A 13241-nucleotide genomic window follows, 5' to 3' on the forward strand; every position below is an offset into this window, starting at 1 on the left:
AAAAACAGGTGAGAAAACAGGTGAAATCTCACCACTTCACCTAAATTTATTTTTGTGCTATGTTTTCATACGTGTGAGGGTGGTGATATCATTAATTTTAAGTTTATTTTTTATTTTTACTGAAAATTTTTATTTGGATGTAAATGACGAAAACTATTGAGATAACAAACTACAACGGTCATGAGTTCAAGAATTTGTTCTTCGTTCCTCGTGAAAATACATTCTATCAGATACGAGGGAGAAAGGGTAAAGTTAGTTTGAGCGTTTATGAAGGAATGAAGAATGGAAAGTTTATACAAGCATACGATACAAACGGTAAGCGTGTTTCATTAGCTTTGTCAAAACTTACTAACATTTATTTTGACAGTGACTTTGACTCTGACGATTGGAGCGACAGCAGCGATACTGAAGAATATGAACTATTGTGTGAAGCACAGCAATGGGAAGAGTTGCAATACTTTTGTAAGTGAGAACGTTTATTTTTTACAGTAGTGAGGTGAAGTGGTTGGCGGCTTTATAAATATTTAAGGTTAAGTTGGTGTTTGTGTTTGTGTTGTAAAATATACGTTAACGGTTTTGTAAAGTGTCAAATTCACAAGTATTGCGTATGGAGGAACGCAGTGCCTCCGTACACGAGACTTGTATACTAACTTGGTTGTACACCACTTGTATGTGCCGGATACCATTGTGTCAAATTTTTTCTGAAATTAACTTTAAAAGTACTAAGTAAGATCATGAGATATAGCAATATATGTTTAAACTAACTTATATTTTGGTTGTACACCACTTGTATGTGCCGGATACCATTGTGTCAAATTTTTTCTGAAATTAACTTTAAAAGTACTAAGTAAGATCATTTATTTTTGCATAATATAATGCCAATATGGTTTCTTTTGATTTTATTTCATTTATAAGCAAATCAGATTTACCCAAAAACTCCACTCCATAAGCGTTCATTTGCTAAATTAAAAAGTGACAATGGGCTAGTCTGTCCCTTTCTCTCTTCATATTAGTCCGTGGTGAGGTACAGATAACAAGATGATGGAATAAATGTTTTTGACATATTCACTTTTTATCATAATAGCCAAAATTAAGTATATTGTTGATAATTTTTTGTTTTGTACCATATTTTAGGGACATTACTATTTATTCATCTTTGTATCATTTTTCTGGAGCTAGTATTGAAAAACATGCAATGAAATCCATGTTTTCATTTGAAATCTGATAAAGTTAAACGTGCATATAAGTTTCTCGCTGATATCACTCGATTGTAAATTAATGTATATGTAATTCAATTAATTAAGAAAAATTTCGGATTGTCCAAATTGAAGGATATAATTTTTTTTCTTTAGCATATTAATCAATGCATTATATTGTATTCATTGTCTAATAAGTAGTTACACCTAATATTAGGATATAACACTCTTGCTGCTTACAGATACAAATTTTGATATGATTATTTTGTTTAAAGCTATTATGCTTATAGTGATCACTTATTGAACATGTTGTATAACGTATCTATATTACTATTATTGTATTTCATGCATCTTTTTTCATGAATAAAATTTTATTGAAAAAATTCCAACTTTTCATTAATCTAAGTTGCCATCTGTGATGTTTCCTATTCTGTTACAACTATTAAAGTTTACATTAAAATTCGTATTCAAAATTTCAAAATTTTTCAAATTGATCAATACCATGATTTTAATAATATATATTTGTTTGTGCTTTTAAATTTCTTAAGCTTTCAAAATTTAAGAGAATTGATAACTTCATACAATATGATTATAATTATATGCTAATTAATAATTCTCAAAATGAAAAACAGTCTTCTCAAAACTAAATTCAATGTCTTTCAATCGAGATTAGGAATCAAAAACCATTTCTAAAAATGTATTTTTTAAGACTTATTTTTGATAGTTTTCACTCAAAAATTTTCATCATATTTGAAATAATATCATATTCTTAATCTGAGCTATTTGATTGGCGCAAAGCGCCAATCAAATAGCGAAGAAAATGACTTTTCAAAATATTTATTAATAATTTATTATCAAAAGTCAAAAATCAATTAGAGATTATTATATTACATCAAATTATGAATCGTAATTCGTTAAAATAATTTTGCCCAACAAACAACTAAAGTTGTTCTCAAAATTTTATTAGCGGCGCGAAGCGCCACTTCGAAAACGATAGGCAAAAAGTGTCTGAAAAATTGAGAAAAATGCTTTATTTTCATTTCACATTTTCATCATTTCTTAACCAGACTTTTCAATCAAACTTCTAATGCATCACATTGAACTAATGACTTATTGGAGTGCCAGTATACTTTAAAAGATTCTTAATATGTTCATGTAGTTTCAATTTAATTTTAAAAATTCTAAAATTTTAGATTTTAATCTCTAGCAAGTTCCTTGTCATCATATACTTAATTAGTCTTTAGCTTTACAGCTCCTAAATATCATTTTAAATTACAAAATTTCGAATTTAATACTCAAATCAATATCTATGATCGCATCGATATCAAATTACTAAATAAAACTATTAGATTTTCAAATACATTACAATTTTTTGATATAGCTTAGACCTATTCTTCATTTGTGAACCAAACTTCAGCTCCAATTTTGTCAATTATCACGCCAATCTAATGCCTTACCGAAGTGTATTCATTTCACAACAAATTCTTAATAAATTCTTTGCTTTCAATATTTCATTTGAAAAATCTCTAAAATCTCAAATTGTTCTCTAAATTACTTCGATTTAGCTAAAAGTCTATCTTATATTTTACATAATAATCTTTAAAATATAATATTAATCACTCACAATTAAATTTATTTGTATAAACTCATTTCCCATAATCATAATATGTTTACTTTGCCGAAGTTGGCTAGGCTTGCCCTTCGGGCAAGCCTAGCCAACTGAGTCCCGAAATTATATTATATCAAATTTGATTTCTTACCTAAAGAATTGTTGCATGTTTATACATTCACCCTACAGATTATTACACTTTATTTAATTCATTCTGACAAAAAGCATCATGACATGCTTGTTGGAATAGCTTACTTTGCAAAATATCGTTATAATATAAACCATTTTATAAAAAGCCTTATAAGATGACAATTCATTATGAGAAAAGTTCCTAAATATTCGTTTTTTATTTTTTTGTATTCATTGATCTTCCAATATTAAATTTTAACATATAGTTTAATTGACAAAGTAAAATATAAGGGGAATGTTAGTGAAGATAAAGCCTCAAAGACATATACATTCGATTATCCTTGCACATCAAATTTCGAATGCACTGATTATGTCATCAATTTGCGTCCAGGGATATATAAATTTGAGCTATATGGTGCCTCTGGTGGTGCATATGAAGGAAGAATGTCCTCATTCATGGATAAAAATAGAATCTGCATAAGTAATGATATCATTCAGCTTGCCCATGGAAATGCAAAATGCAACCAAATTGGTAGCCGCGGTGGTGCTGGCGGCTACATATCTGGTATCATTAAGTTGACCCACCGTATAACTGCTTTTGCTACGATTGGCGGTCGAGGAATTTATAATATCACTGATACCTATACAACTTATGACACTTCTAAAATGATTAGAGGAGGATATGGAGGAGGTGGTAGTGCATTTAATTATTATACTTCCAGTACTGATCACGGGTCAGGAAGCTGCGGTGGTCAAACCGCTGTCAAATTCCTGTCAAATGACATTTGGCATCGTGTGATTGTGAGCGGTGCAGGAGGTGGTTCTGACAATAAGCTCACATATCCAGATTTGAGAGATGATGGATCAGGTGGTTCAGGAGGTGGCCTAACTGCACAAGGCTATTGGATCGATGGCATCCTGAACTCAGATAAAGTTGCCAATTCAACTTTTGGCTTCACTTTTGGATCTGGCGAATCAGCTCAAGAAAGTAGCTCGAAGAATTCGGATGGAGTTAGTGTAAGTTATGGAGCTCCAGACCGGCCTGGCGCAGGTAGTGGCTGGTTCGGTGGATTCGCTGGTCATCATGGAAATGGTGGTGCTGGAGGAGGAAGCTCTTGGGCACTCTCACTTGACGCCTCTATCCCGAAAGGAAACATTTCTGCCAAAGGTAGTTTTTATAACGAGAGCGAAAGTCATCCTTATGCATTCAATTTAAATGATGGATATATCTTTAAAGATGTCATGTCATTTCCTGGCGTATGGGAAGGAAATGGTAGACTCGTTATTACTATTCTTGAATCACTTTTCTTTCAATCATGTATTTGTATTATGCGAAATCATTTTTTATATGAACTTCTTTTTGCTATATTTATTGGATCTAGCTAAGAATAAACATTAGATCTGCATACAAATCCATAAATAACACAATAAAAAATCTAGTATCACAAACCCTCTAGACTTTATTAGCGAGATCTTATAGCGCTGTTTTATGAATGATTAATAGCTTTGAATACAATCTGAAAGTTAATATTAATCAAAATAATTTTGTATTTTGCTCAAGTTTATGCATACAAATTAAATATATGCTTTCTAAGCACTACCAAAGCATTTTATGAAGTCATAATTTTGTAAATTTCAAATGGTGAATTAAATCTCATTTTATTCATAGAAAAAAATACAAACAAATATATAAATACATATAACTCTATTCTCTTTTCTGATAAATTAGGATGTAAGCGTTTCCCTGATGAGCAGAAGTTTGGTCGATCTCTTTTACAATGTTGTCATCGAAGCTGTACCATTTATTGTTGGCCATGGAGAGACAGGCGGACGTATAATGCTCCATGAAAACAGATTTATGGTAAAAAACAGCTCCAATTAATTTGAAATTTCCTGGATCTGGTCCTTTGACGAATCCTCTCATATCTAAGGTATCTGGATACGTAATATTAGTTGTAATAGCAGCTTTCGTTACAGGATTGAATCTTTTGAGCTGAATCAGTAAAATTGAAGGACATCTGAACACTGCGAGCTCTTTTACGGCCTCTACATGCTCCTTACAGAAAGGGCATTCCCATTTATTGCTTGCATCTAGAACATCTCGTTCAGCAAACTCATTTATGCACTCTTCCAGTGAAACTGAAGAAAAAATTTGGGAACGAATAGGAACAGAAAGGAATGTAAATGGTTCATGAACGGATTCATCTTTCCCACATGACGGACAATGTATTGATGATACTAATTCACCATGAAACAGGTCAACAATCGGTGAATTATTTTGAGATAAGTGAATTTGCCAGTGGTCTGTCAAATTTTTGGGAATTTCGAGTCCGGCGTGTTCATTTGTGTCCTCGTGAAGGGCGTCAAGCATGTCTAACATGGCTTCTTGGGCGTCATGTTCATTATTATTTGCATATTTACGAAATCTTGACGTAAAAGCAGCTCTAATATCTGTAGGAGTCAATACAGAATAATCCTTTGCATTGCAGAGTGACATTAATGTAGATCTATACGCCATTGCGACTCTTCCTCCAGATCCTTTCTTATTTGTCGTATTTATGCGAGAAAGGAATGAAGGAGAAAGTATGATATCTGTAAGTCGCTGTATATGGAACAAACATTGAAGACTTGCGTTGAAATAACACGTATTTCCTAAATTTACAAAACCAACGGCCGAAATACTGTATTTTGTAAGAGGTATATCGTCAATAGGCTTTTCTACAACTGGTTCTGGCTTAGGAGTCGATATTTGCTGAGTTGTATTATTGAATGAAGATTTTTGAATAATTTCTGGTGGTTTCGTAATTTCGTACTTTGTTATTTCTTGTTTTTTAGCTGGTTCGGCCACTTGTTCAAAGTTTTGTAAATTTATATTCTTTGGTTGATTTTTACGGACAATCTGAATAATTCCTTTGTACTTTTCGTCAATCTGTTGTATTTTTGTATCAGGATTTATTGTTTCTGATTGATCTGGCGTCATAATTTTGTAATCATTGTAATTTATTTTTAATGTTTCGCATAATTGTTTTATAATTGGTCCAACCTTCCATTTTTTATCAGACATTTTCTTGACTTCTCTAAGATTATCAACTTTTATATGTAAATTTACGTAATCAAGAATAACATATGGCTTTTTCGATTCGGGTTCAATTACATAGTATCTTTCAATCTTCTGTGTATTCCCAAATACTTGTGTTACTAGTAGCCACATATCTTCCTCGATAATTTCATAATCAATCTTGCGTTGCATTCTAGGATTTAATGTGTCGCCAAGCAAAAGTCCTTTATTATTGATTTTGCCTGGAGGTTGTGGAGTTTTTTCATTCAGCCATTTTTCAAGTGATTTATACCAGTCATAATCAACAAGACAGACTTTTCTCCCTTTGGTTTCTGCTGGGATATCAATTAGTCTGCTTTTTTTGTCTCTAAACTGTTTAAAAAAGCTTTGAGCTTTCATGGAAATTTTGTAAACTCTTTTTTTTGCTCAAACATAAACTTTGAAATTTTGATTATTGCTTTGTGCCAAGCAATTTTAATATGTGGTCAAAAAAATTCGGGAACAGGACAAATTTGCCACACGGCACTTTTTTAAAAAAAAATTAATGGAGCGGAGCGATACTCTGCTGCAGGAGCCCCAAGGCTCCCAATCATTACGAAAGGGAGCCTCAGGGCTCCTGAGAATCCATCAGCAGAGGCCTTTTCATTTGGCCTCTGCTGATCAAAGATTCGGCGAAGCCATTCTTCGTCTCAGGAGCCCCAAGGCTCCCAATCATTACGAAAGGGAGCCTCAGGGCTCCTGAGAAACCTCTTTGAGAAGGTTTTCTTTAAGAAAACCTTCTCAAAGATGATTGTCAGCATTCACTCAAAATCTACCAAGAGTTTCAAAGTTTCAAATCTATCTGAAATGAAGCTTTGAATCTCTTGTATATCTAATTGTAGAGGTACCTTTTCAAAATGTCTTCTATTGATTAAATTTAATCAGTAAAAGTCATTTTGAAAAGGTACATCTTTATAATTGCTATTGAGCATTCACTCTTGGAACCTTGGAGCTCTTGTGTAGTGCATGAAAACTCCAAGATTCTAGCATAAAACATATATCATAGACATAATTTCTTCAAATATAATTTAAGGTTATTTTTTAAAAAAATTAGAAAAGCGTAGTTTAAGGTTATTGAAAAGTGACACTTGGCAAATTTGTCCCGCACTCAAAAAATTCAATTAAAATTAACATGTTTTTGAAAATCACTCGAAAGTAAGAGTTTATCTTACTCTTAAGATCTAATACGTCCGATTTCCATCTAGACTGAATTCTTTGATATTTTAGTAAGAAATGAAATTTATTCAAACTATTTTGTAGGCATTACTTTAGATTTGAGATGGAAAACCCATTTCTAGTTGATTGTGGATTATTTTCTCAAGAAATATCTAAAATTTTGGAAAATCCATTCAAGAACATCACATCAAACTAAAAAAATCGAACTCGACAAATGCAGCCAAACAATACAAGAACTTATGCCGAACCATTCACACCAGTTAGTGATAAGGAAGATGGAAATATTGCCCTTGCTGTCAAAGCTCTAAATGCAAGGATCAACAGATTATCCGTTTCATTAAGTATCGCAAACTCAACTTTAGAGTCCATTGCCTACAATACAGAGAACTCTACAGCAAAACTAAACGCTTTCGACCTTAAATACCTCATTTCGAACTTAGAAATTACTCAAGATCAGATTAAATCTGAAATCATTAGTAAATTAGAAGAAACTAAAGCTATAAATGATCAAATTGGATCAATGAAAAGCGAATCTACCCTATTAAAATGCCAAGAAACTGATATTTTAAGCGAATCAAAAAATACTATGAAAAATATTGATGAAATTAGTAAATCAATTGACAAAACAAAAGCCAAGATCTTTGATACTAGACTACATATCGATATGGGCATAAGCAGGCTCAATTCAAACCAAAATTTTCTAAATGATTTGCAAAATCACTGCAATGAACTAAAATCAAACAGAGGTGCATTATTATATGCAATTGATGATGTAAATGAATCATTATCAAGGTATAAAACAGAAAAACAGAAGATCTACAGCTTAATTACTGCAAAAAAACTTTTGACGATAAAACTACCAGAAAAATACCAAAATAATCGTATTGAAATCGATTTCACTCAAAATGAAACGATAAAAAATGAAATTAGCGAAATCAAAGGAAGAATCAAAGAATTGAAATGGAAACTTGGTCGTATTGAAAGGGAAAACAATGATTTGTCTGAAAGTAGTCTTCAGATATCATTTGATGAAGAAAACAAAAAGAAATCTGATTTGGAAAATGATATCGAAGAAAAGAAGAGGAAAATAGAAGAAATGTCTCATGAAATAGATTCTATACATGAAAGGATAATCTCCAAAGAGTTAAAATTCAAAAGAATCAAAGAAGAAAATATCGAAATTAATAAAAAGAATTTGAAGACATTTGATGAGACAATAAATGCATTAGATGAAGAACAGAAGGTATTGGAACAAGAGATCAATGATCTTGAAAAAAGGAAGAAATATAAAAGGAAAAGAGTGTATAACTTCTAAAATCTATGTCTTTCGTTACGATTTAATGCCTAAACATCTATTGTATATATCTACTTTCGTTGTTTAACTGTTTGATTAAAGGATATCGATTACAAATAGTCTCAAAAATGTTGTTTTCGAAATAATTTGATAAAATTTATGCTAATTAGCAATATCGACGCCTGGTAGAATAGCAATGAACAACATTTCGTATATTGAATTTAAATTGTCACGTTTATGTGAACAGTAAAAGTAATCTTGTGAAAAATAAATTGTAATACTGTAATGTAATAAGATTTTAACGGAACCGAAATTTGAATACTAAACAATTTCTCAAAAATTGAGAATAAAAACATTTTTTTTGGATTTAAAATACGATGAGTACTGCAGAGATGCTTATTGGATAAATCTTTATTAACCGCTTTTTCCGCTAAACATTTCATTAGTTTACGATTCATAAATGGCTCTTGTATCCAGATCCGAACGTGGAACATTTAACGGAGGAATTTATATGCCTGGTCATGAAGAAGATTGCCGTGCATATACAGAAGCTTTAATTGATAAAGTTAATGATGAACAGAACAATGAAAAAGTGAAATACGAGCGTAAGCTCTTCCAAGCCCACCCATTACATGGTGTGTCAATCGGAAAAGACTATCCAGATATTGTTGCAGCAGTTATTGAAATCCCTGCAGGATCTAGAGTCAAAACAGAGCTTGATATTGCAACCGGACTACTTTGCGTCGATAGAATACTACATTCTTCTACAGTTTATCCAGCTAACTATGGATTTATACCGGAAACTCTTGCAGGCGATACAAATCCATTGGACATAGTTGTTTTGTCATCTATCGCAGTTCCTGCACGTTCAATCATGCATGCTCGTCCGATAGGTATTGTTGGTATGACAAATAATGGAAAAATCGATGAAAAAGTCATAGCTGTTTCAATTGGTGACCCAGAGTACAACTTTTACACTGATATTACTCAGCTCCCACCATTTAAACTCATAATGATCAACCAGTTCTTCATTGATTATAAGAAACTCGAGCGCGCAAATGTAATTGTCCAGAAACCGAAATCAGCAGATGTTGCCAAACGTGTTGTTACTCAATGGCATGAAAACTACCTTAAGACATACAATCTTCTAGATTCGACTGAAAAGAAATAGATTTTTTTAAGAAATCTGTTTTTTCATCGATCAAAGAAGGTACCAATAAATGTTGTAAGTATAAGTGATAATAATGTTAAAGTTTCTAATAAGAACGACTCAGTAAATAAATAATTTACAATAAAATTTTTTGAATTCGGCTTCAAAGTTAGTTATTTATAATGTATTTTGCTATATATGGGTCAGTGATATCATTTTTCTATGGAAAAGGTATAAGAATGCTAATAAAGGTTATACAAATTTGATTTTACTCAAAAAGTTTATAAAAACGAATTGTAATACCTGTAAAAGTGATGTAATGGAATCTAAAGATGCATTCAGTAAGTTGATAAAGATTTAAGGATATTGCTCTCAAATACAACACAAAAATGAGTTACATTTTGACATTTTTTTAACGATAAATGATGGTTGTGGGTGATTCTTATTTATCTGATGAATTAATTAGTAATTAGTGGTATGACAAATATTTGGGATTTGTTTACATATGGCAAAAAAAAGTCTCATCACACTTTTCAATGCTCGATTTTTAAAAACTGTTTAAAAATGGAGCTTATATTGAAATAGTGTAGAGACTAAAAATTACCACAGACTATTTCAGAGGATTGAGTGGCAACTCAAGCCTCTGAAAAGTCTGAGGTAATTTGCAAAATTTATCTAAATGACGGGAATGAAAATTATTTAATATATGTTACAGTTTACTTATTTTAATCAAATCGTGATCCGAATAAAATGAACGTTTTTTTGTTCAATCTGGCAATTATTTAAAACACTCATAAAAAGATAGTATTTCAACTATACCGTATTTTCCATGATAAATCTTCACAAATAATCTTTCACCTTACTAATTATTCAAATGTATAATATTGAATAATCCAGCATTATTTATGTAGTAAATAAGACTATAAATATAAATGATATAAACCTCATATAAAATTTTTTGATTTGAATACTTTGATGACATTGAAAATTCAATTAAGAAAATTTTGTATGAGTTATGAGTCATGATAATTATTTTGATTTCTTTTTAAGTCTTAAATAAGATTAAAATAATTGCGCAAAATCGCGTCATCATTTTCTTAGCTGTATGGTCAGTAGATTGAAAAATTTCCAAATTACAATATGGCACACTCGTCTCCAAACTTGGTTCTGGATCTTATGGAACAGTATTTCTAGGTATCCATGAAGCTTCCCATGCCAAGGTTGCAATCAAGATTGTTAGAAAATCTGATTTAATCGATCAATCTCAAATCGACCAGCTAAATAAGGAAATATTCATCATGAGGAATGCGAACAATCCATACATTTTGAAGATCTATGAAGTTGTTGAAGATCAAAAATACATTTACATAGTAGAAGAGTATGTATCTCATGGTAACCTTCTTGACTATTTTAACAAAAGAAACACGATCTCATACTCATTGATCAAGAAATTCGTTTCACAGATCATTTATGCCACAAAATATCTCAACGAAGTCCTTCATGTAACGCACAGAGACCTTAAACTTGAAAACATACTTCTCGACGAATACGAGAATATCAAGATTATTGATTTTGGACTTAGTTCTATACATCGTCACAGAGTAAAGATGCATAAGCTCTGTGGAACACCGGAGTATATTGCCCCTGAAGTGATACAAAACTCTTCCTACACTGATAATATCGATACATGGTCAATTGGAATTATTTTGTACGCAATGACACACAGATGCTTGCCGTTCGATGGAAAAACGACGCAAGAAATATTCACAAACGTTGTTCGTTGTGATCCGCAATATGATAATGATATTCCTGCGGGCTTATTAAAGACCCATCTAAGAGAATCGGATTGACGGAAGCGTTAAGCCACCCATAGCTTCAAACAAATATCCATGAAGGTCACAAACATAGCGAAATTATTGATAATTTTATTAATGATGAGATTCTTTCATTATCTCAGTTAAACAGAGAGATAATGGCTTATTAGATCTCATTTGTTTGTTTGTTTTATGTATTTATGTTTATTTTTTATAAAATAAATTTTCTATCTCCTTCAAATTTTGTCACCTTTTTAGGAAGAAAAAAAATGCAAATCGAACTCGAACTCGGACCAGGGTCAGTAATCCGTGCTCGTCTCGATTTCAGACGTGAAAAGCAAGATCTTTATGTTGTATGCGTTTCAGCTGATTCTGGCGAAGAAATTACTTCGGATCTCTTTTCTCAGTTTACTACTGTGGAAGTTGATACTAATAATCCATTAAGAGTTCTTATTAAAGGACATGCTGCAAGCAGATCCTTTTTATTCCAAGATGCTTCTGAAGTTTCTGAATTTTTCGAAATTTTACAACAAAACGCGAATTTAGAATTTCTCCCTGGCCAAGGAAAGGTCTTTGCTTTATCAAAGAAAACAAATCAGCAAAATACAGTCAGAGATTTCATTGGAGCCGGAATTTCTGGGGGATATAAATATGTGAAGAGTTTTGTTACAAATCAGCAGCAAGTAAAAGAAATAAATGCAGATGCAGAAACAGATGGTATCAAAAACAGTATCGTTATTGCAGAATTTCCAGATGATTTTCAACCAACACCTTATAATAACGAATCTCAGCTTAAAACGTCAAGCCACATATTATTCAAGCGAAGTGATATCATGAACGTATGGAAATCTAAGTTTTCTTCGAGCGGAACCTTTGAAGATTATCAAAAACTCGTTTCTCAATGGAAAAACATTACGAAAGGACAATGGGACCACTCCTATTGTATCAGAAAATACGTTGTCGATGCTGAAAGCTTCGTAAAGAACTCACAATGCGGAGTTCCGCCATTTGATGACTTAATGTTCTCAGTTTTGATGTCACTTTTCGCATTTAACTTCATAAAGGGCGAATTTGAACCTTCCTCGGTTCATTTCCTTGAACTTTTCATCAAAGTTTTCTTTTCAGATCAAAATTTTTCAGCCGACAACAAGTCAGTGATTGAAAAGGCTGCATCTGATGTATTCTGGCCATTCAAGGTATTTCACGAGCGATTTGTTAATGAAAAATCGGAAGATTGCCTTATTAAGAAATTTTCCGCGTTTTCCATCAAGAAAGTCCTTGAAAAAGTCTCTCCATCGACAGCAAAGATGATGGAGTTCTTCGGAGTGAAGAATCTCATGTTTGTTAAAAATCATCCGAAGTCATTGTTCACAAGGGATCGTTCTCTCGACGATTCCATACTGATTATCACTGCTATTGCCACTTCTGATGATCCTCTCGCGTTTCTTGAGGCGATTTCCGCTGGAATTTTGGTGATTCTCCAATGTCGCCTCCAAAAATGCGAAAATCTTGAGAGATTTGCTTCTCTTTTCGATGAATTAGTACCAAGTATTGATGCTAGATTGATGTTGCACAACGCTGAGGTAATTTACGCATATATTAAGATGTAAATATTTTATATTATATGTTTTTTAATAATTACAGTGATTTTTATGTGAATAGCAATATAATACTGAAATATTACTGTATTATTATTGTTTCATTACCTTTGAAACTGTGTATTATTGCTAAAATCTTTTTTTTACAATCAGGTTTGACAGAAAGGTACATTTTTTC

General features: G+C 32.1%; 7 protein-coding genes across 7 annotated transcripts, besides 7 other annotated features; 6 read left to right on the plus strand and 1 right to left on the minus strand.

Moving 5' to 3' along the window:
• Nucleotides 1–143: part of a terminal%2Cinverted (terminal inverted repeat of Maverick-1A transposon ID:TVAGG3_0185730) that runs on past the window's edge.
• Nucleotides 1–652: part of a mobile genetic element that runs on past the window's edge.
• TVAGG3_0185800 (uncharacterized protein) lies at nt 144–470 on the plus strand (the record flags this gene model as incomplete). Its single annotated transcript, XM_001327252.1, has 1 exon — nt 144–470. One exon carries the CDS (start codon nt 144–146, stop codon nt 468–470), a length of 327 nt encoding a protein of 108 aa, XP_001327287.1.
• Nucleotides 652–1001: a mobile genetic element.
• Nucleotides 964–1001: a terminal%2Cinverted (terminal inverted repeat of MuDR-5_TvMULE4 transposon ID:TVAGG3_0185810).
• A 2377-nt stretch (nt 1002–3378) lies between these two features.
• Nucleotides 3379–4320, plus strand: TVAGG3_0185820 (glycine-rich protein family; the record flags this gene model as incomplete). The annotated part of the gene is made up of 1 exon (XM_001327253.1): nt 3379–4320. One exon carries the CDS (start codon nt 3379–3381, stop codon nt 4318–4320), a length of 942 nt encoding a protein of 313 aa, XP_001327288.1.
• Nucleotides 4321–4574: 254 nt separating this feature from the next.
• On the minus strand, nt 4575–6391 carry TVAGG3_0185830 (ubiquitinyl hydrolase protein; the record flags this gene model as incomplete). The annotated part of the gene is made up of 1 exon (XM_001327254.1): nt 4640–6391. The coding sequence occupies one exon, from the start codon at nt 6389–6391 to the stop codon at nt 4640–4642; it is 1752 nt and encodes a 583-aa protein (XP_001327289.1).
• A 98-nt stretch (nt 6392–6489) lies between these two features.
• Nucleotides 6490–6523: a terminal%2Cinverted (terminal inverted repeat of MuDR-4N1_TV transposon ID:TVAGG3_0185840).
• Nucleotides 6490–7141: a mobile genetic element.
• Nucleotides 7113–7141: a terminal%2Cinverted (terminal inverted repeat of MuDR-4N1_TV transposon ID:TVAGG3_0185840).
• Nucleotides 7142–7421: 280 nt separating this feature from the next.
• Nucleotides 7422–8522, plus strand: TVAGG3_0185850 (uncharacterized protein; the record flags this gene model as incomplete). The annotated part of the gene is made up of 1 exon (XM_001327255.1): nt 7422–8522. The coding sequence occupies one exon, from the start codon at nt 7422–7424 to the stop codon at nt 8520–8522; it is 1101 nt and encodes a 366-aa protein (XP_001327290.1).
• A 434-nt stretch (nt 8523–8956) lies between these two features.
• TVAGG3_0185860 (inorganic diphosphatase protein) lies at nt 8957–9953 on the plus strand (the record flags this gene model as incomplete). Its single annotated transcript, XM_001327256.1, has 1 exon — nt 8962–9672. The coding sequence occupies one exon, from the start codon at nt 8962–8964 to the stop codon at nt 9670–9672; it is 711 nt and encodes a 236-aa protein (XP_001327291.1).
• An 846-nt stretch (nt 9954–10799) lies between these two features.
• On the plus strand, nt 10800–11703 carry TVAGG3_0185870 (protein kinase protein; the record flags this gene model as incomplete). Its single annotated transcript, XM_001327257.2, has 1 exon — nt 10950–11501. One exon carries the CDS (start codon nt 10950–10952, stop codon nt 11499–11501), a length of 552 nt encoding a protein of 183 aa, XP_001327292.1.
• A 31-nt stretch (nt 11704–11734) lies between these two features.
• Nucleotides 11735–13075, plus strand: TVAGG3_0185880 (uncharacterized protein; the record flags this gene model as incomplete). Its single annotated transcript, XM_001327258.1, has 1 exon — nt 11735–13075. The coding sequence occupies one exon, from the start codon at nt 11735–11737 to the stop codon at nt 13073–13075; it is 1341 nt and encodes a 446-aa protein (XP_001327293.1).
• Nucleotides 13076–13241: the final 166 nt, after the last annotated feature.

Source organism: Trichomonas vaginalis, chromosome IV, assembly GCF_026262505.1.
Source record: "Trichomonas vaginalis G3 chromosome IV, whole genome shotgun sequence".
NCBI classification, from domain to species: domain Eukaryota; phylum Parabasalia; order Trichomonadida; family Trichomonadidae; genus Trichomonas; species Trichomonas vaginalis.